A 27597-nucleotide genomic window follows, 5' to 3' on the forward strand; every position below is an offset into this window, starting at 1 on the left:
TTGAAGACACTCGCTGTACATTTTCCTAGTGGATATTCAGTCATGGTTTATCCACTTTCACATGCTGAAGGAGGGTAGGCCTCCGGCAGTTTGGGTCATGCAGTATATATCGTCAGCATTTTCAGAATCCCGTTACCAACAGAATCCGGGTTCTCGCCCAAGGTGTCTATTCAAATACTCTGTGTCTGGTTTACATTAAAAAAATGAGATGTCTTAGTGAAAGAGCCATCTCTGTACTTCCACATCCAGTTGTAAACACCCTTCTAAAGGCTCGCCTCATTAGTTACTTTTCTCTGTGCAAAAGAGGTGCCTTTTAACTTAACGGTCAGAAGTAGTGCAGAAGAGCCAGTATAGCTCCTTGATTTCTTACCCAGACATAGCTAAACTATGGATACAAAACAGTCTTCCTCTTTAGAGGAAAAACAGTAAATCATTTTGGCTGTCCTTTCCTTTTTTTATATGTAAATATGTCCTTTTTACTTATCTCTTGTTAGTAACTTATTAAATTCTGTATTTTTAAAGAACTAGCTTATTTTGAGTTTTTCCCATTTATAAGTCAGAACCATTTCTTTTTTCTTTTTTTTTTAAGATTTTATTTATTTTTAGAGAGGGAAGGGAGGGAGAGAGAGAGAGAGAGAGAAACATCAATGTGTGGTTGCTGGGGGCCATGGCCTGCAACCCAGGCATGTGCCCTGACTGGGAATCGAACCTGCGACACTTTGGTTCACAGCCCATGCTCAATCCACTGAGCTACACCATCCAGGCAGGAACCATTTCTTAATTTACCTTTTTTTTTTATAGTTGCCTTATTCTTTTCATTTTAAAGCAGTAAAGTGATTTTCCACTGTATCTTCTCTGATCCTTCTCTTTCCACGATTTGGTCCTTGGCTTATATAGCTTATATCATTGGATGTTTTTCGTTATAATTTGACTTCTTACTTCTGGAAAAAAAGTGTCATTTGCACAAATCATTTTGATCTGGTTTGATGCCTTAGGTGTAAGAAGAGTGGGGAGGCTATGGGCATTTTCTCAAGGCTGAGCCTGGTGGGCGAGTGGACTCAGGAGGCCTTTATACATGATCAGGACCTTACTAAACTTCAGAAAACCTTGGTGGTACACATTCCAGTATGGAGGTCTCTGCTTCCCACTACCCTCCTCAGTCTTGGGAGTGGAGGCAGGGAAAGGAGAGGGGGCGATGTCTTGATGGACCTTCAAGAAAGGAAAAGGAAATCCAGAGAGGCTACGTTAGGGAGGAAAAAAGAGGCCCCTGACCAAAGGAAGCTGTGGTCTAGAAGAAGGAAGCTCAGAGGTCTAGCTGTGTAGTCCATTGGAATGGTGGACAGGGGTACATAGGGACCCATTGGGAGCATGAGCCCTGACCTCACCAGGCACCTGTCTATTTGTCAGTCAGTCCTTCCAGAACTTCCCCATAGATGGCCCCCCTCCTCTGGCTGAGATCACTCCCAGAATGGCACTAGTAAGATAACACGGCCCTGGGAGGGGGGTGGAGGGCAACCTAAAATTAGCCCTATGGACCTATTCAGCCCAGGGGCTGACGCCTAGCCTTCAGGCAGTGCTAACAGTGGGAACTGAGAGTCTCTCCTGATCCTGCCTTGGGGCAGCAGGGGCTCCCCAAGGACAAACCAGCAGGGCCCAGTGCTTCACAGAGAGGTGGGAACAGTGGCAACCCTGGGCAGTGCAGCCTAAGGCAGAAGCCTGGTGAGTACCTGCAGCCTAGGACCCCACAACACTGCCATGGAGTAGTGAGCCTTCAGGCCCATGGGTTGTTCCCATTGCATCAGATTTCTGGGGGCACTTGGGAGGTTTGTAGGTAAGTCTACCCACAGGGGGAAAGAGGAATACAATGACAGCTTCCTGCTGTGTCTGCCTAGGCTTTGGGGTCCAAATGGACCTACTTCTTGATATAAATGAACCTTATACAATTCACAGAGTGTTGAGATTTGTCTTTATGTCCTTGTGGGGTGTGTGTGTGTGTGTGTGTGTGTGTGGAGGTGAAACAGGGTGGTCTCAGGGCAGAAGGGCAGACAGAGGTCCTCAGGATTTGGGAAAGGCAAGTCTAAGAAATTGTCTACTAATGCCTGGGGACTCTCCTGGGGCCCACAGAAACTAGCCACTCTCCACTAGGAGCTCTTAACCTAGATTCATAGACCCTCGAGAGGGCTTTAGATAGACTTCCAAGGATACAAAAATATAGATGGGACCTTTTATCCCCCTAATTTGTAAGTAGAAATTCACCATTTCTTGCAAGGATGAATGCAGGCAGCAAGTGATGACAGTATTACTAGTTTATGTAACTTGGTCACCAGAAGAAGTAACAGACATTTCATATCATATTACGGTCATGACAGATTTCTGGAATTGCCATTTATGCTCATCATCAATGTGGAAATTACTAGATCTTGTTACGTAATGTGTTAATGAGGAGCATTTGTTACTATATCATATAATCTTTTAAGTATTTAATAGCTGTCTCTCAATATAACTTATTTGCTTTAAACCTATGTATTTACCTTATTTAATTTAATTTTATTTTATGTGTTAAAAACAATTCTCAACTGGGACCAAAGATTGCCACAGGGGCCAATGTCTCTCTTTTACACACACACACACACACACACACACACACACACACTTAAAACCCCAGCAGTTTGAGAATCAGGAAGGGGATCCTTGTATATACCATGGTCACATAATAACTATTGATTAGTAAACCACAACGAGGTGAAGTTAGACAAGTAGAGTAGATTTTCTTATCTAATAAGGCATAATCCACTAAAGTGCCCAAGCCAACTGGGGACCAGGGCTTGATTTCCCTCTGGAGGCTCATTAGATGGACCCTGCTGTGGGTTCCCGGTATGATCTTGGTGAGACCTCTGGCATTTCCCTGCACACCCCCTGCTTTTATCTCCCTGGACACAACTTCTGCCCCCCCCCACACACACACAAATATTAAATAGGGAGTCCTTGCTTTCTGTCCGAAGAAATGATTTGTAAAGAAACCTTCCATGAATGAAGCCCATGGAATTCAGCATGGCCCTCACAGCTGAGGCTTCTGGGAGCTGCAATGTAAATCTAGAGACAAGGGGCGGGAGGGTTATGTGTTCATTTGTTCAGGTCACAATAGAAAAACGGGATGGGGAGTAAATGTGGATAACATCACATTAAAAATAGTTACTGAGTACTCCATTCAGGTGCCATTCTAAACACTTAATGTGTATTAACTCACTTAATCCTAACAATCACCCTCTGAGGCAGGTACTACTATCATCTTCTCTGTACAGATGAAAAAATGGGCACAGGGAGATTAAGCGATCTGCCCTAGGTCACACAGCTACTAAGTGGTGGATCTGGGATTGAAGCAGAACGCCAGAGCATGTTTGGCCACTACCTCATATGGCCTTTTGTCTTCGCTGGAGCAAAACAGACCCATATAGAAGCACTTAATACAGTGTGATGACTCCTATAGTGCTAGAAAAGCACAGACCCTGAAGGAAGTAACCCCTCAGAAGAAAATGCATGTGACGGAAGAAGGTATATTCAAGGAGGATCATCATTTCTCTTACGCTGAATGTTGGGGTGTAAGCACAGGATTAGTAGAAAGTAAGGTTGGAGATGTTGGCCAAGATTTGCTTATGAAAGACCTCTGAGCCAGGCTAAGGCATCGGGGCTATACTCTGAAAGAAAGAGAAGCCATTATGGGATTTAAGATGCGATTGGCACGGATAAGGTTTGTATTTTTAAAGAATCATTTCAAGCACAATGTGGACAAAATATTGAAATGAGAAACTAGCTAGGAGACCACTATAGCAATTGAGGCAGAAGATGATGGGGGCCTAGATATAGCACTGGCAATTGGATGGGCTTGAGGACAGCAGCCTATTACAGAGATCTCTGGGGAGTAAAATCCACAGAACTTGACCAATTGGATGGGAGTATGATGATGAGATAAAAGGACTGAGAAATAAGTCTTGAGCTTTCGGTTTGGTTGACCAGGTGGAAGGTAAGAAACGGAGATACGGATCAAGTTTTGTGATACTGCTGCTGTTGGCGGTGTGATCGGCTGACTTTGAAGTGCCTGAAGAAACTCCGTGAATATATACTTTTTTGCTAAAGAGAGCATTGATAAATATGAGAGCTACAGCCATGGGACTGGAAAGAAGAGGATCAAGGAGAGAACTAGGGAAATAACTTTCAAGGGAGAACAGAGGGGAGAAAAATCAGGGGAGCATGCTGACCAGGAATCCAAGGAAGGACCATATCAGAGGAAGCGATCAATGAGAACAGAAGTCCCAGGAAAGTCTGAGAAGGAAAGTTCTGAGAAGCAGCCAGTAGATTCAGCCACAAGGATGACTCTTTAAAAGAGGTATGTCAGTGTGTGATTGAGAGTAAGTAACGTCGGGGGGAGGAAGGAATGAGAGGTGGGAAAGTAGGCAGTAGGCAACCCTTTGGGTATGTTTTATAGAGAAGAAAGAGAGGAAGGAAAAGGTATCGAGAGGTGGGACAAAGGACCATAGAAGTGTTTTGTTTTCTTTCCTAAGATGGTTGAGGGGGAGTATCCAGTGAGGAGATTGAAGGTGCAAAGAGAGGAAGCTCACCTTCAGGCAACAGATCTAATATATGGTGGCTCTCTTCCCCTTAACAGGCTCGTGAGGTAAGGGGCTATTATTTCCATCTTGTAGATAAGGAAACTGAGTCCAAAGAAGGGAAGAGTCCTGCCCAAGGTTACTCAGCTAGGCTCTGGGGTTGCTAAGTTGCCACCTTAGGTCTGCCTTATTTCTAAAATCCTCTTCTTATAATTGCACCCCAAAATAAGTAACATATTTTTTGGACCATAAGACGCACCTAGGTTTTAGAGTAGGAAAAAAATTTTGAAGCTAAAAATGTGGTAAAATATTTAATAACATAAATAACATAATAAAATATAAACAGAACTCAGCAGCAGCATTAACAACCATTATTCCTCCCAAATTGGGTGGGGGTGGGAGGATGCGTCTTATAGTCCAAACTATGGTAAATATTAAGACCATATATGAAGTTGATGCTTGCGGGTGGGGAGGGGTCTAATGGTGAGGGAGACTCAGAAAGTTTTTGAGGTGTGTGCTTGAGGTACCAGGCTAACAAAGAGGGGGGTGGACAGTAAATAAAAGGCGGTGTGTGGCCCTGAGAGCACAGTTGCAGGTAATGGGAGAGTGGGGAGAGTCGGGCTCTGGAAAATCTACCAGCTTACCCTGCTGACACTACAAACTGAGGTGAGTGACTGACTTCAAACACTAGAAATAGGACTGTTAAGGTCAGAGTTATCTTGAGTCAGTCATTGTGTCATGGGTGATTTCACAGGGTCTGGGGATGGTGGGAAGAGGTGAGGTGAGGGTTCAGGCAAGGTTATAGGCCAGGTGGGGCAGAGAGGATGCGAAAAGGCTTGACCCAGAGGGATGGGGAAGCCACGGGTTTCAAGGACGTGCCACTAATCAAACGGAGTCCTGGATTGAAACGGTCTTGGGGCAGAATGTAGTTGTCACCAGAGAAGAGGACTTGCCCCGGACACCTTCACTATTTCCTGCCTTCTCTTTGACTCCATTTTACTTGAAGTGGGTTCTCTGTAATGCCACCTCTTTATTTAATCAGTAAACGTCACTCCCATCCATTCTGTTGCCTGAAGCATGAGGCATGAGTCTGAGGGGAGGTCACGTATGAGGGGCTGTGAAGAGGTTGCACTTCATCTCAAAGGCTAAGAGGTGGGGTCAGAATGCTCAGGGATGGGAGCTTAACATCACAAAGCACCATTCTGTTGGCCTAGAAACTGCCAGGCCAGGGCCCTCTCATTAGCTTACACATTCTGAACTAAGGAAGATGCATCTACCAAATCCCCAGCCATGATATAAGTCCTGCGGGGAGTGGAGGAATACAAGATGAACGCGGGGGTCCTCATTATGGCTTTTACACAGTAATGAAGCACAGACAAGTGGAATTGTGGTGTGAAAGTTCATAGCTAAAGTCGACTTGTGATCTTCGGGAATCCCTGAGCAGGGGGAAGAGGAGATTAGGCAGGGCTTCCCAGATGTAGCAGTTTGCAGGGCAGACAGAACAGCATATTCAAAGGCACCAAGCTGTGAAAAGGCCTGATCTGTTTTGGCAGCGGTCTCTGTGGCTTAAAATAACATGGAGTAGGAGTTACAAGCTGGGGACCCATGAGTGAAGAGCCTGATGGTGAAGGATGGGGGCGGGGAAGGGCAAGGGCTGGTATCCAGGCTTTTGATGTAGGACCCTCAGTCTCTCTCCCCTTCTTTTGTCATCCACAGACCTGACATCTTCTCCTCCTCATGATGAGGATAGTTCTGCTCCCATAAGGCAACATGAACTTCATGGACATCAGCAAAATGTTCTCCCTCCTGCAGCCCAACAAGGAGGAGGATGACACCGACATGGAGCAGAAGCAGGCTCTCAGTGAAGCAGTGCACAGAAACGACTCCCACACCTTGGACCAGCTTTTGCGCCAGGAGCACTATAAACGTTCCATCAACAGGAAGAGTGGCTGGGGCGTTCCTGGGACGCCCTTGCACTTGGCTGCTTCTTCTGGCCACCTGAGTTGTTTGCAGGTCCTCCTGGCACACGGCGCTGACGTCGACAGCTTGGACATCAAGGCACAGACACCGCTTTTTACCGCCGTCAGCCATGGCCATCTGGATTGTGTGGGCACGCTTTTGGCAGCTGGCGCCTGTCCCAGTGGAAGCATCTACAACAACTGCTCTCCCGTGCTCACAGCCGCACGTGATGGTGCTGTTGCCATCCTGCAGGAGCTCCTAGGTCATGGTGCAGATCCAAATGTCAAGGCTAAACTACCAGTCTGGGTGTTGAACATGAGTTCACTTTCTGGCCCCCTGTTTTTGGCTGCAGTCTACGGGCACCTTGACTGTTTCCGCCTGCTTTTGATCTATGGGGCAGACCCTGACTACAACTGCACTGACCAGTACCTACTAGCTCGTGTTCCACAGCCCCGCACCGTCCTCGAAACCTGCCTCCACCACCATTGCGATCCAGAGTACATCCAGCTCTTAATTGATTTTGGTGCTAACATCTACCTTCCATCTGTTCTCCTGGACCTGAACTGGAAAAATAATAAAGGCGCCCTGTTGTTGCTTCGAGCCCGAGGTGAGTGTCAAGTGGGCCAGTCCTATACACTTCCCGGTGTGAAAGCCTCAGGTCCCCGGTCCCCAGATCATCCCCCAAGCCAGTCCTTCTGGGATGAATTGCAGAAAGCACCGTCATCCTCCCACTACTGGAGGCCCCGTGGAGAAGAGGTTACACATTCCTTATTAGGGACAAGGTCACTAATACGAGGTAGAGGGGTAGCAGTAGCCCGATATCTTGTTCTGGCTCTGCCAGTGACTGCCTTGTGGCCTTGAGCATGCGCTCTCTAGGCCCCAGTGTGTCCCTATTGGTACCATACATTGAAATGTGGGGGAGGGCATTTCTTAGAAGGAAGAGGACATTTAGGGCTGCAGCAGTGAGGGGGGGGTGAATGTGGCCTTGGGTGGGAGAATTGCCCTGACGATCGCTTCTCATAACCTGTTTCTCCTTGCCGTAGCCACTCCACGAACACTACTGTCACAGGCCCGCTTAGTTATCCGCAGAGCTCTGCACCAGGCCAGAAAGCTACAAGCCATTGACCACCTGGATATCCCCCCTGCTTTGATTAGCTACCTCCAACACAAATTGTAATCTTGCAGTGTACCCTGACATCCACAACATGCCCAAAAACCTCTTGGGGACCCAGGTAGGTAGAGGGTACTAGAGCTCCTCCCACTCACTCGGAGCTGCTTTCTTGTATTATCCTCTACAATAAAATCATCAACAAAATGAACCCTGGTGGCTGCTGTGTCTGGTGTGGCGCGGGGGCTGGGTAGTGGTGTGGTTGGCCGTGAGGAAGGATGGTGATGGCCTGGCATTTGACAGATATGGGAGTTCTGGCCATTGAAAGAGAAAATAGGAAAACTAACTCAAGGGTCCACACCTGCTTACCCAAATCCTCGAGAGCATTTGGAGCTGGGTTGTTCTAGAAGCAAGGCCTTAAAGAATTCAAGTGCAGGGAAGGATAGCAACAGCCGGCTCAGCCCTGTCCCTCCCTCCATTTCTCTGGCTGCCTCCACGCACCTTTTCAGGGCCTGTCACCCAGCCCCCTATTATTCTGAGTTGAGTGACCAGCAAGCCTCCCATTCACTCACCTTCAATCACAGGCTGCATTCCTTTTAGTGATCAAAGACCAAACTGGGAAAACAAACTACCAAATATTTATGACCGAACTTAATGCAGAAAAGAAATTGGTTACATGGGTGATAGGCAGAGATTCTGAGCCAGACAGGAAAGTAACCAAGATGTGAGTTGTAGTGGGAGTCCTAGACTACCCCTGGCTAAAGGAGTGAGGGAGAAAGAATGTCCAGAGTGCAGGGACAGGGGTCACCTGATGGAAAATGGGATCACAGGTCTGTCCACAGGTGCGGGAACCATAGAAGAGAAATCCTGCCCAAACCAGAGGAAATGAAAAAAAAAATACCCTTACCTTTCCCTCGTTCTTTTTTTTAAAGATTATATTTATGTATTTTCGGAGAGAGGGGAAGAGATGGAGAGAAACATTGATATGTGAGGAAATATCAGTTGATTGCTTCTCACACACCCCCTCCTGGGGACCTGGCCCGCAACCCAGGCATGTGCCCTGACTGAAAATCAAACCAGCGACCTTTTGGCTTGCAGGTCGGTGCTCAGTCCACTGAGCCACACCAGCCAGGGCTCCTTTCCCTCATTCTTGCCCTTCAATCTGCCTCCAATGTCTCTCTCATTAGGGAAAACTGGAAGTGAACTAATTTTGAGAGCCTGGGACACACAGCGTAAGAGGGGGGGGTCAGTCCCCTTGAAATATAAGGCAGATCATGGGGAGGTGCGCAATGGAGGAACAGTGGGAGGACGCTGTGTGAACTGGGTCAGAAACGGATCACACAGCAGAATGGGAGGTGTAATAACAGTGGGAGCCATGAATATACACAGCAGACACCGCCAGAAGCACAAAAGATGGAGGCGAAATACTCTGGCTTCTCCACGTTTCCTGCCCTCCCACCGGTGCCTCTCCCTGGTGGAACCCAGCCAGAAGAGGACTGAGGAGGGATCCTAGAAATCACGACTTGCAGTGATCGGTCAGTGTCCTCTGCTGTGGAGGAAAGCGGGGGAAGGAAGAAAACAGGACCTGCAGAGGTAACTACACCAGTTCGGAGCCAAGCACTTTCATTTTGCTAACTCTTTAACTTTCCACAATACCTTCTCATATTTCTCCCGCAAGACATCTGTGTGGGGATGTGGAAGTGCAGCAAAAGAGGCACCAGGTGAAGGAATGAGGGAGGAGAGCCCAGATCATCTGTACCTGGGAAGCACTATATCTTTCTGGGAGCTGCCTTGACAGCCCCCCTACAGCATAATCTATCACGAGGGAGGGGAGGCATGCAGTGGTGTCACGAGCTGATTTGCCTCTCCTACCTCTTCCCTCCTCCACTCGCCCTAGCTCCTAGTGACTGAACTGGACATCTAGCTCTGTGGCCTGCCCCTCTCAGCTTCCAGACTTTCATTCTGATGCATTTTGGAGAGCTGTGCAACTGTTTATCTGCAGGGAGCAAAGAGAGCTGAAGGACTGGGCTGGAAGCACAGCCAGAGGGCTTCAGGGCAGGCAGCCCCACGTCTCCTTACAGGTGAGTTCTGGCTCTTCCTCCCGACCCCCAGCCCTTTATTGAAGTCCCTTGAGGATTAGGACTCAACCCCATTTGCTATAGGCCCCCAGGAAAGTGCACCCTTTGAATGGGGCCTGGCCAGGGTGGCCCCCCCCCCCGTGGCATCTGGGACACAGATTCTCTGGGTGACCCATGAAAGCATGTGGCTACTCTGAGAATTTCAAAGGACGTGTGCTTGAGGAGGATGTAGGAACATACCAAATTCTAGACACAGAGGAAGGGCTGAAACTCTTAACTCCATTTCCCAGATGAGCGGAATAAAACCCCAAATTAAGCGCCCAGGTTATTGGCTATTCTGTTTCCGCCTGTGTTGCTGGTGGGCAGAGACAACTTCAAGGCCTTGTGCCTTAGTCCCTTCCACTCCCCCGGCCTAAGCATTCCCATCCAGACAACAGGCCAGGGGTTGGAAAGGATCCTCTCAAATTCTGATGATGAATCTTCTGAGGCAACCTTCCCTTAGGAGGCGTGAGGATGAGGCAGAGGTAACATCGCTGTTCCTGGAGTGTAATCCCTCCCTCAGTCTTTACTCTCCTTTTGGCGTTGGTCCCAGATGATAACCTAGTCTCCCCCCAACCCCAAATACAGCCACCAGCTTCCAAGACAGTCAAATCTTAACCCTTGCAGGTAAACTAGGCCCCCCCTGCTGTCCCTCCTTCTCTCTGTCTCCTCCTCACCTCCCATTCCTCCTCTTGACTTCCCTCCCTCCCTCCCTCCTTCCCTTAATCCCTTCCTTCCTGTCATTGCCTTCAGCCCGGAGCTAGCTCTGCTCTTCACATGCCACTGATCAGTCTGCATTCTTTCCTTTAAAGGAAAAATTATGTTCCTTTACTCAGAAAGGTGGCCCCCAAAGGCTAGATTGAAAGTGCAAAATGGTCTGTTGCATTTCAGAAACCAGAGGGCTCCCCTTCAGCTGCTATCTTGAAGGGAAAGTATGATGGAAAAGGTGGTATTTGATCTGGCGTGGAATGATGGAAAGGGTTTTAATTAGTACAGAGGAAAGAAAAAGTATTAGTGGAGGGAACTCGGAGAGCAAAGACATAGAAGTGGGGGTGGGGAAGCAGGGCAGTTTGGATTACCAGTTAAGTTTGGTTTGAGTTCAATGTATCTGAACAAGAACTAGGCCAGGGACTAGTCTGGGGAAGGCCCTACATACTGTGGTCTTTTGGACTTGAAGATTTAAGTTCTTGCAATGAAGTATGCACAGTCATCAGAATGGCTTGCTGAATGTACGGAGAATATGTCCTCTGATTTCCCGGGGCAAATCTGCCAGCATTACATTTTTTTCTGATGAGATATACTTGGCGTACAGCATTTTATTAGGTTCAGGTGTACAACATAACCATTTGATATTTGTGCATATTGTTACATGATCACAATAAGTCTAGTTAGCATCTGTCACCATACATGGTTATGAACTTTTTTCTGGGATGAAAACTTTTAATATCTACACTCTTAGCAACTTTCAAATAGGCGGTACAGTATTAATTACAGTCACCGTGCTGAAAATTGCACCCCCACCACTTACTCATTTGATAAAAGGACGTTTGTAACTTTTGACCCTCTTCACTGTTTCACCCACCCCTCTCACCATGCCTCTGGCAACCACCAGTCTGTTCTCTGTACCTATGCAGTCGTTTGGTAAAATTGTAGATTCCACGTTAGTGAGATTAGACCTCATTTTTCTTTCTCTGACTTACTTCACTTAGCCCAATGCCCTCAAGGTCCATCCATGTTGTTGCAAATGGCAAGATTTCATTTTTTTTTTTATGGCTGACTACACATACAGTATATAGACAGCACGTTTTCTTCATCCATCCACAGATGGACACTTAGGTTGCTTCCGTGTCTTGGTTACTATAAAGAATGCTTGCTTCACTGAAAGTGGGGGTGTATATATGTTTTCGAGTTGGTGTTTTCGTTTTCTTCAGGTGAGTACCTGGAAGTGGAATTGCTGTATCAGATGGCAGTTCTATTTTTAATTTTTCAAGGCATCTGCATACTATTTTCCCTGCTGGCCACACCAGTGTCCATTCCCACCAGCAGTGAACGGGGTTTCCCCACGGGGATGTGGAATCCTCACCAGCACGTGTTATTTCTTGTCTTTTGGATAATAGCCATTTTAACAGATGTGAGGTGATGTCTCATTGTGCTTTTGACTTACATTTCCCTGATGATTAATGACATTGAACACCTTCTCATATACCTGTTAGCCAACTGTGGGGGTTTTTTGGGGGAAAAATGTCTATTCAGATCCTCTGCCCATTGTTTTAATCTTCACCCAAGGATACTTACTTATTGATATCTATTTATTGAATTGAGAGAGAGAGCAGGGAACACCAATGTGAGAGACAAACTTTGATCAGTTATCTCCCATACGCGCCCCAACAGGGGACTGAACTCACAAACTTTTAAAAAAGATTTTATTTATATATTTTGAGAGAGGGGAAAGGAGAGAGAAAGGGAGAGAAGCATCAATGTGTGGTTTTAATTGTAATATATTAAAATTAAAATATTTTTAATTTTTAATTTTGGATTTTTTTTTTAATTTTAGAAAGAGAGGAAGGAGAAAGAGAGGAAGAGAAACATCATATGTGGTTGCTTCTCACATGGCCCCCCACTAGGGACCTGGCCTGCAACCCAGGCATGTGCCCTGACTGGGAATCAAACTGGCGACCCTTTGGTTTACAGCCCGAGCTCAATCCACTGAGCTAAACCAGCCAGGGCCCAACACTATTTATTAAAGAGATTTTCCTTCTTCCATTGTGGATCTTAGCTCCTCTGTCAGAGGTTAAGAGGCCATACATGCATAGGTTTATTCTGGCAGCATTAATCTAACCACTCTCTTGCAAGCAGAGAGCATTTGACTGTTTACGAATTATTTGTGCATCCGTCATTTCATTGACTTATAGAACAACTTTATAAGGTAAATGGAACAGTTTGTGTGCTGATGTGGAAATGAGGGTCCAGAGAAGGAAAGGAATTTATCCAAGATCACACAGTAAGGCGATAGTAGAGGCAGGACTAGAACACACAGGGCTCCTTGTTCATCAGGCCTGGACTTTTCCCAGCATGCCATGTTCTGCCTCATGTATGAGTAGGAGCACTGGGGAAGGGGGAGGGGCAAGCCCCGACTTCTTTTCACAGGCCTGAGCAGTGCGTGGGCAGGGCTGTCTCTCGCTGAGAGAGGTGGTGTCCCATCAGCTGTCGGAGGCCATAGCTCTGGCCCCCGTGGGAGAACTGACACTACTGAATGATATGGCAAGTCAGGTAGAGGCGGCAGTCCCAGGCTTGGGCTAAAAAGGCTGGGGCAAGTGTAGAGTGAGGGGCAGGGCATGTGAGGTAGCTCTCCCTTTCCCTACCTTTTCTGGTTATTTCCAGAATCTACAAGGGCTTCGTTGTTTCTCTAGCCCCAGACAGCTCTGTTCTTCCATCTGCTTGACCAAGACGCAGGTAAACAACCTCTCCCACTACCGCTCTGCTTCATCCTGTTACCTTCTGACCTCTGTTCGCCCACAGCCACAGAAGACATTGGCTTCCAGACACTTGTCTACTTGCTGGCTCCTTCTTTGCCTGCCTCTTCGCACCACAGCCTGCCTCTTCCCAGTAGAAAAGCAGAGGCCGGGCCCCCCGCCCCGCCCCCCCCCAGTACCTTCACCAGTAGTTCCTTCACATCCCTGACTCTCACAACACCATCTACCTTCCATTTGATCACCACTCCCTTGTCCCTGCCTAAAAATGCAGGTCCATCCCCCTTCCCAGCCAGAACTGCCTACTGCCTAGAAGTGCCATTCCTAGAACCCTGTAGTTTGACCCTGCAGGCTCTTCCATTCTTTCAGTCCACAGGCCTGCTCCGTGCCACGCTCTGTGTTTCAGGTACCCCGTGATTCTCTGCTTTCTATCCGTTTGCCCCCCTCCCCTGTCTTCACTTCCTTCCCTGTTCATTCAGTCACTTCCATCTTTCACCTGGTAACACAGTAACTTTGCACCAAGCTATCATCCTCTCCCAGACCTGGGCTAATGAACACCATAGAAGAAATTGAAATACCTAATTATGATAGAAATCTGAAGAGTTAATGTGCATTGAACATTTACTACAGGCTAGGCATTGTGCACAGTAATCAACAAGCAGGGGCTAACTCATTTCATTCAGTAGCCTTCTTTTACTCGTGCACGATTTTCAGATGAAGAAAACGGAGTCACGGAGGTTATGTAACTTGCTCAAGGTCACATAGCTAGGAGTTAGGATCTCATGTAACCGAATAGGAATGCTGTACATTCCTGCGGAGGCACCCCAGCCAGGCCTTTATCAGCTTGCACATTCTGTGCAGGAACTATTTCAAATTGTGTCCAATATAAGCAAGCTTCCTCGAACCTCCCCCACTACCTCTCTGCCTCTGCTTTGGGGACTTTGCTGTCGACCTCCCAGAGCAGGCAGAGCTCTTCAGATAAAACATCTTTTAACTTCCCATAACCACAAACTCCAGAGCACCTATCCATCCTTCCCTCTCGTCTTGGTTCCTCCTACCAGCCAAGGCTAACTCATCTCTAGGGGCTCTGGATCCTGTCCCCCACACCTATCCAGGGCCTCCCACCCATTAGTTATCTCGCTTCCTGTATCTTCAACTTGATGGATTTTTTTCCCCCTTGGCACATAAACAAGCTCACATCCTTCCATCTTCTAAAAACAAACCCAAGCCCTGGCTGTTGTGTCTCAGTGGATTGAGTTCCAGCTTCGAACCAAAGGGTCACGGGTTCGATTCCCAGTCAGGGCACACTCCTGGGTTGTGGACTGGGTCCCCAGTAGAGGGTGTGCAAGAGGCAACCACACATTGATGTTTCTCTCCCTTTCTTTCTCTTTCCCTTCCCCTCTCTCAAAATAAATAAATAAATAAAATCTTTTCATAAAGAAATAAAAACAAACCCAAACCCCAGGGCCAGGGCCACCTCTCACTACCATCTCTTTGTAGTCAAACTTCTGGAACAAGGAGGCTACTTATAGTCTCTTTTTTTCTCACAGACCATTCTCTTGACCCCGCTACTGCCATCTGATGGACACCCTGAGCCATCCTCCTACTAGCCTTGGCCACATCCCCAGTGATTTCCCAGATCCATGTCCAGTGGAAGCTTTTCTAGCTTGTTGGACTTCTGGGCAACATCTTTCACATATGCTCTTGCTAAAACCGTCTTTCAGAAAACCCCGTGTCTTCCACAGCTTTTGGGGGGACAGCTCCCCTGGCTCTAGTCTCGCTTTGCTAATCCCTCACTCTTATGCTTTTGTGGGCACCAGGTGTCATCAGCAATGAATCAGTTCTATCTGCCAAATATATCCAGAATTCAACTGCTTATCGCCACCTCCACTGCCTCCACCCTGGGCTGTGCTACCATCATCTGTTACCTGGATAACTATAGGAGCTTCCTTCCTGGTCTCACTTCTTCCTCCCTGGCTGCTACAGCCCCCTCCAGGGATGTCCAACCCGCCACCTGTAGGCCGCATGCAGCCCAGGATGGCTGTGAATGCAGCCCAGCACAAAATTATGAATTTACTTAAAACCTTTTTTTGCTCCTCAGTGTTTGTAAGTGTTTGTGTATTTCATGTGTGGCCCAAGACAACTCTTCTTCTTCCAGTGTGTCTCAGAGACACCGAAAGGGTGGACACCCCTGTGACATTTCACTAAGAGCATGTCAGTTCTCAGCTTAAAATCCTGCAAAGTCTAAAGTCTTTAAAATTAGTTACAAAGCCACACACCATCTGCCTCCCATGTCCTCTCTGACCTCCCTCTCCTACCACTTTCCCTTACACTCATCCTGCCCACCCTCCTACGTCCTATCACACGTACACAATTTTCTGAGACTGAAAACTATTGGGACCAAGAAGACATCCATCCAGTTGGGAGACCTTGTTAGTATGGCAAAGACCACTTTCATTTCCCCCAAAGCCCTATTGCTTTTGGACCCAACCCAATGTCCAGTATCTGTTAGTCCAAAAGCTGACTGGTGTGACCGACTATTTGGCAGCTCAGCAGAGAACACAGAGGTCTAGTAGCTCCTGTGACAAGAGTGTGCAACAGCGCCCCCTCACCTCAGGGTTATTTCAGGCCCACCACTTAACTACTTGCCCACCTGCTCTCTTCCTGGCACTGTCCGGCACCTGTGTTTCCCTGGGCTCCAGATTTGGAAACCATCTTCTCCAAGTTGTAATGTTGGGTCTACTTCAGTGAATCAACGGTTCTGGGGGGATGTGAATAGGTGGGAAGCAACCAGAGGCACGAGGCAGTGAGGAGGCCTACAGAGCAGGCACTGGAAAACAAAGACACCTCCAAATCAGGTGCAACAATTGAGAATCAGGACTTTGCAAAGCACAAAACCACAGCTCCAGGGAAATAGTACAGCCCAGCCAATCAAATGGGGGAAACTGAGGCAAGGAAGGAGAATGTACTTGCCCAACAAAGTCCTACAATGAGCCAGCCGGTGGCAGCTCCTTTCTCCCTGCCATTTACGTAGAATAGAACAAGGACTGGAACAGGAGGTCTGCCATTCAAATGGCTGATTTTTGGAGATGTATAGAATGTCATGGAAGGTCATAGAACATCATGGATGTTATAGGAAGAATTGAGTCGAACTGTCAGAGCTGGATGAGATCAAGGAGCTTGACCAGTCTTACCCCGTCCTTATAGAGACGGAGTGAGGGACTGGCACAGGGAGGAAAATGAACTGGTCAAGGTCATACTTCAAGTCCAAGGCAGAACTGGGGCCAGATCCCAGCCCTAGCAGCCATGTCAGTTCCTGTGCTCCCTCCATGCAGACACAGCAGTCTTCCTCTTGCCAGTTTAGCAGCTGGATCTTTTCAAATCAGAAAGGACCTAGTGCAGGAGCAGGGAATACTCCTCCTGCAACCAAAAAATAGCAGGCATTGTGCTCTAATCTCCCCTGCACCGCCCCCCCTCCCCCGCATCTCCCCTCAATCTTTGTTTTTAGACATTCACAGGGTTTTATGGCTGGGCCTTCTGGATATTCTTGAACTAGTTAGTGATAGAACTAGATTCTTTGTTGCCTCAGCTCACCTGGCCCTGGCAGCCACGAATGCCATTTAATGCCCTCAGCCTAGTTAGAGACCCAGGTTCAGGCTGCCCCTGCCCCCATCCCAGACACTGCAGCTGGCAAGACTAATACAGGCCTCCTAAGCCCGCCCTCAGCCTTGAAACCTCCAGTCTGGCCTCAGACAAGATATTTTTTCTCAGTATCTACTTTTCACAAAGCCTGGCTCACCATTAAAAGTTTGAAGGGGCCTCTGCAGACTTTCGGAATCCGTCGAATTCCGTGAAAGCTGGGAAATTTGGATGTGGGTCAAACTACGGAAACAAGTCTCTCCAGAGAAGAAAAGTGAAAGCCCTGGACCGGGAGCCCCGGGTTTGGAATTCCAAATCTGCCCCCTGTCGCTGGCAGGCTGGGTGACCTTGGGGATGCGCCTCCCCTTCTCTAGGCAGCAGCGGACCCCTTGGTAACGGGTGGCGGTTGGCCTAGATGGTCCCTAAAAGCCCTGGTGTGCCCAAGAGAAGGACGAAGCTGGGGCGCGAGCGCTGCAATTGGGCTTTCCTGGCAGGTGACTCCTTCCTCTGAGAGGCCTGGGGGAGCGCGCTGCGGGGCCTTTCCTACGCCTAAGATCGGGCCCGGCGAGGTTCCAAAGGGCTCTGCAGTCACCCCCGCTCCCCAACCACTCCGCCCCGCCTCTCTCCGCCTGTCTGGCGCTTTGGAATAAACTGCCAGGTGGCGGCCAGGGCGCCACAGCGCGATTGCAAGGCGACCACGGAAATGGGACGAATGCAAAACCGAAACCAGGGCTCCTGCGAGTCCCACCGGGGCGGGTCTGGCCCCGAAAGCTCGCAGAGTCCCCATACAGCCGCCCGCCCGGCTTGGGGGCGGGAGTAGGGAGTTCCTGCGAGGGGTTCGGCACCCTCTCCGCCCCCTGCCAACACCACTCTCAGGCTTATTTGCATTTAAAGAGATACACTCGGAGGAAAACAGAGGGCGGTTCGGGCACGCCTTCCCGCCGTGGCGATTGGGCCACACGCCTGCCAATCAGGGCGCGGACGCCCCACCCTGTGGTTGTGGAGTTTTGAGGGGGGGGTTGCGGGGGTATGGGGGAGCTGCCCAGAGCCTGGGGAAGGGGAGCCAGTGCAGGAGGTGACTGGAGCCGCAGCGGCGGCAGAGGCAGCGGTGGCGGTTCCCTCAGCCGCGGCAGCCGAGGCTCCAGCCTCGGCCAGGGCGGCGCAGCAGACAATAACTGGGCTGGAAAACGAACCGGGCCGGGTAAGCTTTGGGGGCAGCCTGGAGGCTCCGCCTGCCCGCGGTCCGGTGCAGCCCCGCGTGCTCAGCTCTGGCCGCCTGGAGAGGAGCTCTAGGGCTGGGCCGGTCGGGGTCCAGGCCGCTCTCCGCTCCCCTTTGGAACCTGCTTCGAGGACTGTCCGGTGAGGGCCAGAGCAGAGTCCTCTGGTCGCGGGCCACCGAGGCTGGGGGGTGGGGGAAGAGGGCGGGCAGGCGGGCGGGCGGGCGGGCTACCCTGGGCCATGCCTCCGGGCTCTCGGGGAGGCGGGGATGAGGCCCGCACGTGCTGCTGCGCGGTCCCAAGAGGGGAGCCGCCAGCCAGCAGCCCCAGCGGTGCATTTGTAGGCCAGGAGCTCTGCAGCTTTGTTGTAGCACATTAGCTGGAACAGCTATGTTACGCGGGTATCGCTCACCCAGCGGCCCGGCAGCTGCCCCTCCCCTCCCCTCCTCTGCGCATCTCCTGCCTCTCTCCTCTGCGGACGAAGCCAATGCAGTGGCCTAGGTCCGGGGGATTGGGGTATCTATCTACACTGTTTGCCCCCTTCCAGGGGGAGCACACTTGGGCCTGTAAGCTGCCCACTTCCCTTCAGAACCTCGGCCTTATGGCTCCAACCAGCCGCGCCCCCTATTCCTGGGCCTCCCGGCTCATCTGGCTCCCGCCCCCGCGGACTGGCAGGGGTGTCTCTCTTGCTGGACCTTGGGCTTACAGCTGCAGCTCCAGCTAGTCTTTGGGTTTGAACTGCAAGGCCGCTTTGTCGTCCCCCCCCCTGGCCGCGCCTCTCCCCTGGTAGTGCACTGGCCGCGTTTTTCTGTCCAGCCTCGCGTTTAAAAATAGTGATAAGCACGACGCTAGGAGAGGGTTTCTGTGTCAGAAGCCGAGGGAGCAATTACTGTAGTAGGGGAAGCACCGTCTGAGTATTGTGAGAGAGCTAGAGAAGCAGACAAACCCTCCAAGTTCGCAGTTACTTAAAATACCCAGCCCGCCGGGCCACTGTCATTGTCTGCTGCAGACATTTCTGACACTGGTGACCGCCCGACTTTGACTAGCCTCCCTGGCTGTGAGGGACTGTGCCCACCAGCCACGCCACAGACCAGGCGCCCGCTAGGCACCTGGACTGGCCCCGCACAGTCGGCGGCCTCCTTTTTGGCCAGGCTCTTCTTGGCCTGGGCCTCGAGGTCAAAGCGAGCTTTGTCCCGCACACAAATACCTCCCTCTGCGGCTCTGCCCTCCTGCTACCTCCGCGTGGGTATGGGCAGGGTGAAGGGCACTGCGTCGTTGGAATGCCCACCCCACACCTGGGGATTCCAGCAGAGCCCCCTCCCCCAGTGCGGCTCCCCTCATTCGGCCCCGCCCACCGCTCAGTGGCTGCAGGGTGGTGTGCCTCTGGCAATGGACTCTAGGCCTTTCTGAGGATCAGGACAGAGGGAGTAACCCAGGAGCTTGGCAGGCCCTTCATGGACCTTTGACCAACCTCTGAGGGTGGAGAACCATTTGAGAGGAGACAGTGAGACCCAGTAAATCCCTCACTTGCCAGGAAGGCAAGCAGGGGACTTTTGTGACACCGGCAAGTACTGCAGGTCTCATACTACACTCACTGCCTCCCACCTTGACCAGTGCCAATGCAAACCCCCTAACTTGGCAGCTGGGCATCTCCAGCCCAGGGCTGGACCAGCCCTCTGCCCTGCCTCAGACCAACAGCCATCTAACATACCTACCCTATGTAACTCCCCACACCCAAACCCACTCACCCTACATGTCCAGGTTCTCTTTCCTCTCTGGCCCCCTGCCCTGGGCTCTTCTCAATGCCTTTCCTGCCTGTCTCTTGCAACCCCTGATGACCTCTTGTTTCTCAGAACTCTTCCAGGCTGACTGAGTCCCTTGGGTATTTGGGGGCTTATAGTATAATAGGAGGCCAACTGTACTTAAGTTTCCCTGCCACATTGTCTCCCTGACATCACGGATGTCTGAGTTCTCTCAGAGCCCCTCAGAAGGGTAAACAAACCCTGAAACTCAGGCCCAACCCCCTCAAAGCAATGCATAGCAGTTAAGGAATGCTGCAGAAGGACTGGCTTTCTTTGCAGAGCTTTCAAAAAGACCTTTACCTCTCCAACTTGCACTTGTCCGGATCCATGCGAAAGTGATTAGAGAAATGGTACTCAAGGCCCCAGGTATTTATGGACAATGTCTAATGAGGATGGAGGGAGGGGGGTGTGTTGAAACTAGAAGAAAAAAAATCAATCATGGTATCTCCCTTCAAAAGCAAGTTCAGTACCTGAACTGCCCGGACCCCAGAATACACATACCTTTGGTTGCTGATTTGTGAGCCTAGAGGCAAACCAGAGAAATGGCAGATTTGTCTCTGCCAGGGGGGGCTCATCCTGCGAAGCTTTCAGAAAGTAGAGGGGTTTGGTAGGCAAAGAAAGGGCGAAGGTGGAAGCGAAATTAGGAATGGGAGGGAGTGGCAGGCAAGCTGGTTGAGTGAGGTGAATATTTTCTGGTTGAGATTGTGTGGCTCTGAGGTGGTGGGTGCCCAGTGGAGGGGGCCCCCAAATGCCAGGCTGCGGGATGGGGATAAGATCATAGGGAAGGGGCCTTTGAAGAATGGGAATGAGGAGGTTTTGATTTGTGTACGTGCATGTGCGTAAATAAGCCACAAGAACTTGGCTTTTTAAACAAGGGTGTTAGAGGGGAGTCTTAGGAGAGGGTTAGAAGCACGCCGTAAGTCCGGCCGGTAAGAAGCCACCTTTGGACCTGGAAGTAGAACCAGGGTGTAGGCTATCTCTAGAGGAAAGCTGTACCATGTCAGCCTCCCTTCTGCCTTTGTCAGGGTTGGGGAGGGGGAAGGGAGAACGTGGAGCCTGCATACCGCCATGGTGGAAGCTAGCTGCCCTCCAGGCCTCTGCTGATCCCCTTCCTCCCAGCTGCACAGACCTGCAGGGAGCACCAGTTTGGACTTCTGTGCTTAGGTACAGGAATCCTGAGCCCTGGAAAGCAACAGGGACTTGCTTAAGGTCGCACAGCATTGAGGAATAGGGGGACAGGCTGCTGCCTCCTGTGCAGTGGCTTTTTCCACTGTATCCCACTGGGTCCAATGGCCTTCATTCGACATGCATCTCATTAACCAACCCTTCGTGTCACCTCACCCATTCCTCAAGAGTGAAGGGGTGCTGGGTGAATTTCCTCCCCCCAATCCGGGAGCCCCTCCTCCCCTAATATGACTCTTTCATGCTTCTTGATCTTGGTCTGCAGCCTGTCAGGGGCTGCGAGTTTGAGGAGGAAGGGAGGTAGTTGGAACATGCCGGTAGTCCACTGACTGTCTCCTAGCACAGTGGAGCTGTGAAAAACTCCTCAAGAACGATTTCATTTACATTCTTGGAAAGTGTGGGGGTGGGGGTGGACAGGAACACAGTTCTGCTCCGCTCGTCCAGGGGGATGAGAGGAGTAGCGGCAAGCCTGGCAGGTCACTGACTTTCTTACGAAACCAAAGAGGAGGAAGGGGCCTCCAACCCCCTCACCTGCAGACAGGCTCCTCCAGGCTAGAAGAGGGCGTTCCCAGCATTATTCCGTAAGTTCCTCTGCTTCGAATCCTGTCCACGCAGATGAAATAGGTGATAAAGGTAAAGCTCCCAAAGGTGGCATTTCTTAGCCTTTCTGTATCACTTTCACCCACGTCGCTGCCAGGAAGTTCTTTCTCAGAGCTAATGCGAGTCTCTCATGCTGTAGTTAAACTGTGTGTGTGTGTGTGTGTGTGTGTGTGTGTGTGTGTGTGTTGGGGTGGAGTTGAGAGCAGCTGGCTGCCATTGCTCTTCTCCTTAACAACCCATTGGAGATTCCCTGGGTGTTAAACGACCTCTCCAACCTCCAACTTCTGTCCTCTGCATTAAATAATCACAGAGCCTTACCTCTCCTGCCCTCGGTCTTATTTTGCAAACCTGTGCACGTGTAAGTGTGTCTCGGGTAAGGCAGGGAGGGAAACCGGAACCACTGCAGAGGTGCAGGTGCCAGCTGAACGAGGGGCTACCGCTCCCCGCACCTCCCATCTGGGGTTAGGAGACAACACGGACAATGGAGAAAGTGGCTCAAGGGGTCTTGGGAGAGTTAGAGGCAGACATGTTGGTGCTGTGGGGGGTCTTTGCGACCATTCGATCTGCATTTCTTGTTGTAGAGTCTCTATTGCTTTCATCGCCTGCAGGGTTTTTTCCCCCTGCTTGCCTTCCAAGCAGATACTCACCCCCGTCTCCAGCTAGCACTCCTGGGGCTGCAGCTTTTCCCCGGGAAAGAGGGCTGCAGTGGGCCTGTTGTGGTACCCCTCCTCTCTGGTCAAAGGAAAGATACTCACAGGCTATGCCTAGGACATTTTCAAAGAGTAAAATGTTGGGCAGAGTCGTGGGGTGCAGGTATGAGGAGTGAGGTCGGGCCGCAGTGCATGTCGGTCCTGCAGTGGGGGACCAGGCTCAATGAGCCAGGGATCCAGGCCTCCCAGAGAAGCCTAGAACCTCCCAAATCACATGCCCCCGCCATGCCTCATGACTCAGCAGGCACTAGAAATGTGGGCACAGGACTACCCTTCCTGCAGCTTCTCACTAAACGTGCCACAAGTGGGCCCCCGGATACAATCTCTCATTTGTAGATAGGGAAACTGAGGCCCAGAACAAAGAAGGGATTTGCCCAATTTACAGAAAAGCATAAAGCTCCTGGCCCCCAATTCAAGGCTTCTTCATCTAAGCACACCAGACCTGATCCCCTCCTAAGCCTCGGTTTCCTTCGCTGGCCCCTCCCATAGGTTATGGTTTGTATATGGGAGCCGATACATAGGAAAGTCAGGGATCTGCGTTGTTCACTCGGCGGATTTTTCCCTCTGCAGGCTTCCCTCGGCTGCCTCATCACATCTGTTTCCCTGAGGTTAACTGCCCTCTCGTTCTTCATCTGAGCTGGGGTGGGCGGTGGGGGTTAACGCCTGTCTCCTGGCGGCGATCTCGCCCTTGCTGTGTTAATACCGACAGACATACCGGAAGCCTTACTATACAGGCATGGCATCCATCTCAGATACATTCCTCTCTAAGGAGGCTCCGGAGCCTGAGAGGGGAGTGGCAAGTCAGTGGCCCTAAGAGTCCCTGTTGTTCCAGGCCAGCTGGGCAGGGAACCTCAGCAGCCTGAGGAGAAGGCTGGGGCAGCCAGAAGAGTCCCCAGGGAAAGCCCATTTCTTGGGAGAGGTGGCTTGTGGATGACCACATTTTCGCAAACTGGAGAAGCCCCTGTGTACTGGGGGCCGGGGCTAAGGAGGAGGAGTGAAGCTACAAGTCCTGGAGCGGGACCTGCAGGGAGAGCAAGTGCTGAAGGTCAGGCAAAGGGGATTGGCCCTCCCAACGTGGAATACTTTGGTAAGCGGGAGAGTGGTGCGCTGAAATCAGGGTCGTGAAAAAATCTGGCAAGGGTATGCAGGATGGTTGAGATGGAAGGAGCTGGGCAGGGGGGTGGGATGTCAGCTTTGCAGCATGGTAAGGGGGGACTGGAGGGAGCTCAGCTAGGAGGTTTGTGTCGTCTTTAGAGGACACGGGGTAGCAGCTGAGGAGCTGGGGTGGAGAAGTGGCTGCAAGAGGCCCATCACAAGGGTCCTTTCCTGAACATCTGCTCTGGACCCAGTCAGCAAGTTGCCCTTTCCTTTTTTTTAAAGATTTTATTTATGTATTTTTAGAGAGAGGGCAAGGCAGGGAGAAAGTGAGGAAGAGAAACATCAATGTGTGGTTGCCTCTTGCATACCTCCTACTGGGGACCTGGCCCACAACCCAGGCATGTGCCGTGACTGGGAATCAAACCCACAACCCTTTGGTTCACAGGCCAGCGCTCAATCCACTGAGCCACACCAGCCAGGGCTCCTTTCATATTTATCATCTAGAATCCATACCGCAACTCTACATGGCAGGTACCATTTTCTTCATTTTACAGAGAAGGCATTTTGAGTGTCAGAGAGGTTAGGCCACCTTGTCAAACCCCACAGCCTGTGAGGGATAAATCTGGCATTTTAGTTCTGGCCTGACGAGCTTCAGCTGCTTTGGAATTCAGTGGAACCAACGTCATTGGAGCTCCTGTTCTGTGCTAGGTGTAGTGAGTGTAAGATAAAGGAGGGTCCATCCCAACGAGACGAATGGACAGACTAAGCCTTGTCAGAATGTATTACCGAAGGCTGAGTATGTCATTAAGTCAGTTGATATGCATCGGGGTGGGGGGGCGGGGGCAGGGAGCAGGGGAGAGAGGGCCCCGTGGGGGTCTCTGTTGCCTCTAGAGGTGGTAGGATGCCCTCTTGAGAGGAGGTGGCCCTCAACAGAAAGGATAAGAATTAGTGAGGGGTGGTTGCAGGGATAACTTGTGACCACCAAAAGGTACCGAGCTGGGCAGCCCTTTAGGCCCTGAACAAATGGCTTTGAGATCGGACCTTGCTGTGGGCTTCAGGAGTGGTTGGTTCAGTTTCTGGCATTGTCATGGGTCATTTTCTTGAAACAATAGCTCCAATTTTGCATCTTTGCCCAAGTTGGCAGGCTTCTGTTTGAACCTTTTCTTCTCTTTCTTTTTTTTTTTTTTTTTTGGCCCCTCCAACTTACCTCCCAAGGGAAATGAGAGGAGAGCAGCAACACGTTCCATGCCTTGGGAGTGGGGGCGGGCGTTGCTGATGAGGACAGCAGCCACAGCCTAGGTTGGCAGCCCTTGGATTCTGGTCAGCAGGCTTTTTGGAATGTGCTAGATGGGGCCAAAACAGTGGCAGCCGATGACGACTGGAAGTACTTCAGAGAAGGTTCAGCTGGGCTAGGGCAGGGGTGAGATGGGGGGCGGAGATGAAGGCCCGCGTGTGCCGTGCACCCGCACGGTCCTGGCTCTCAGTTTTCCTCATGTGACTGGGGGGCTGGCGCAGTGCAGCGGAATGCCATGGACTTGGGACTCAGGAAGCCTGGGGGCTGCTGTGGCTCTGTCACTATCCCACTGTGTGACATTACGCAGATCTTTTCCCAAGCCTCTGCAGTTTCCTTCTCTGGGACCGGGAGCGACCATCCCCCCACCTGGGGCAATTTCTGAGAAGGGCAAATGGTGGGGGAGGGGGCGGGGAGCACTTTATAAACTAGTAAGTCCCCTGGGTTGGGTGAAGGATGTCTGTTCATTTTCACTGTCTTTTGATATTAGTCCTTCTGGTTGAGGTTGAATTGTTGACCTTTCTGGCCTGGGCTAGAGAATCTGGATGGTTGAAATTCCCAGATAATCCAGCTGCTGTTAGCCAGTAGCTGACTCAAGGCAACTTGTTGGTCCCTGAATATCCAAGTTCAGCTAAAACAGAAACGAAGGCCTCCTGTGAGATACCTACACAGCTGCCCTCCTTCACCATTTGGGGAAACTGAGGTCCAAAGTGCTTTGATAACTTATCCACAGAGCTCCAGAAAGCACCCTACTCAACCCTGACTGAAGTAGTTGCACTGCTAGAAATTGTTCAACTATAATTTGAATGAAATATTTAAAAAGTCATTGGCTGTGTTTTTGAGGCTCTGCTATCTAATGCATTGTATTTGGTACTTTATGTGCATTGGTTTTGTTCTTTACAATAGGTTTAAGAGGTAGGCATCTCAATAGCGTCGTTTTTCAGTTGAGCAAACTGAAAGAACTTGCTGATTTCCCTCAGGTGGGCAGAGCTGTTTGCAGCGCAGAGCTGGCGGACTCTCAGGGGTGGGGGGCAGTGAGGGGGCTCCCTATCTTTACCATTCCTTCCTCAGCCCACTCCATACACAACGGCAGGATGGACCCAGAGTCAGCTGCCCTCAGGAAAACTGCTTGGAGGAGTTCTGAGGAGCCGTGGCTGATGGAGGCCATGCCTCTGGAGCTACCTCATAAATTCACACACTCCTTCCCTCAACTCAGCTTTCTCTGCGTTGGCTGAGCTGGCCCCAGGAAGGTGGGCCATGCAAGGCTCAGGCTGTAGCTGTTTCATTGTCTCCAAGAAGGGTCCCTGAGGCAGGTTCGTGGCTGGGCTCCTGCCTGTGTTTTGAGAGCAGGGGGAAGGAACGAGCTCTGTCCTATGTCCTAGTAGCCAGCGTTCCACTGGTCCCAGAATGTATTGAAGCTGGCCCTGGGGGCAGGGATGGCCACAGCCCACATCCTGCCGCGGTGGCTGCTGCAAGCCGCCCTCGCCTGGGGCCACAAACTGGCCCTAGAGCACAGGTGACAAACACCAGGCCTGCGGGTGGAACCCCACCCTCCACCCTGTTTTATGGGCCAGGCACGGCTGAACTCCTTGCCCCCTAGTTAAGGAGTGGTTACATTTATCCAGTCCTAAAGTTACATCCAGCCCTTTGAAGGCAACCTCGAGGCTGATGCGGCCCCCCCCTGCCCGGTGAAAATGAGTTTGATGACCCTGCTTAATGCATCAGGTCCACCTGACGCTTGGACAGCACCCAGGTTGAGACTCCAAAGGGCTGCAGGGTCCTGTGTTTGGCAGGACCGCTTTCTTGGCAGGAAGTGTGATGGGAGGCAGTCCCAAGCCGGGGGACCTCAAAGTCTCCCCCTTCTTGTCCCCTTTGCCTTCTGCCACACTTGGCTCTCCTGGCCAGTGAACTCTGTGGCCTCAAGTAAAGGTGGCATAGCCCATTGGAGAAGGGCAGCGCTGGGACCGGGAGGGGTAGCGAGGGAAGGAGACAAGGGGCCTGGGCCAACAGTGGCTCGGTGGGGTTGGCTGGGTTAGGGGCTACCAGGTACATGTCATCACTACCCTTTACTATGCTGTTATCTTGGGGGAAAGCCCACAGAGATGCTGTGAATTGCTCTGGGGCGTACATGGTTCTGGGCAGAGCTAGGCAGGGAGGTGGGACTGGCACCCATTTCCTGGGTGGTTCTGACCAGCCAAGATGACCCAGCACCTCGTTAGGAAGAAAGCCTGAAGCTAGAGGGGGAGAATTGCAGTCCCAGGACACAACCCTGCCTCATTCATCCACTGCCCCCACACAATCAGAGGCCGATCTAAACTGCCCTCGGGAGAGGACTCTGTATAAATGCACACACGTGTCTTTAAAATCCCCTCGCACCTGGCTCCTCCTCGGTGTGGGCCAAGACAGCTGGTCCCTCAGGCTCCCCACAGGAAGTGGCGCTTCCAAACGAGTGGCCTTGTACACACGGTCTGCTACTTCCCAAGTAACTGGGACCTGCCCAGGAAGGCAGTAATAACAACAGGAAGGCCAATCTTTCTCATTTGCACCATGCTCTGCAGTTTACAAAGTGCTTTGGTATGCGTTATCCCATTGAAACTGCGCACCGCTGCAGTGGACTGGGTAGACAGGGATAGATAAAACAGCTGTTTTGATCTCCACAGAGGAGTGCTTTGCCAGTTCTGGGTCCCCAGCCATGGCCTGGACCCCTGTGTGTGGCCTGTGGCTCCTTCCACAACAGACTGCACATGCCTGTGGCAGGGAAGGGGACAATAGAGAGAACAGTGGGCAGGCTTCTATCCCA

The 27597-nt window shown here is 50.8% G+C and overlaps 2 protein-coding genes across 5 annotated transcripts in view; both read left to right on the plus strand.

Annotated features, from left to right (window-relative positions):
* Positions 1-1560: 1560 nt before the first annotated feature.
* Positions 1561-7879, plus strand: ASB12 (ankyrin repeat and SOCS box containing 12). The gene is made up of 3 exons (XM_028523327.2): positions 1561-1719; positions 6321-7170; positions 7607-7879. Exons 2-3 carry the CDS (start codon positions 6375-6377, stop codon positions 7738-7740), a joined length of 930 nt encoding a protein of 309 aa, XP_028379128.2. The 5' UTR covers positions 1561-1719; positions 6321-6374; the 3' UTR covers positions 7741-7879.
* A 1773-nt stretch (positions 7880-9652) lies between these two features.
* The window catches only part of AMER1 (APC membrane recruitment protein 1), a 28836-nt gene continuing 10891 nt past the window's right edge, over positions 9653-27597 (plus strand). Inside the window, exon 1 of one of the 4 annotated variants that reach the window (XM_036017064.1) lies at positions 9653-9752. The gene's annotated coding sequence lies outside the window, so the exon portion shown is untranslated. Of the gene's footprint in view, positions 9753-17012; positions 17392-17940; positions 18257-27597 lie in introns of those variants that run through there. The other 3 variants (XM_036017063.1, XM_028522612.2, XM_028522613.2) reach the window with 3 other exon arrangements.

Source organism: Phyllostomus discolor, chromosome X, assembly GCF_004126475.2.
Source record: "Phyllostomus discolor isolate MPI-MPIP mPhyDis1 chromosome X, mPhyDis1.pri.v3, whole genome shotgun sequence".
NCBI classification, from domain to species: Eukaryota; Metazoa; Chordata; class Mammalia; order Chiroptera; family Phyllostomidae; genus Phyllostomus; species Phyllostomus discolor.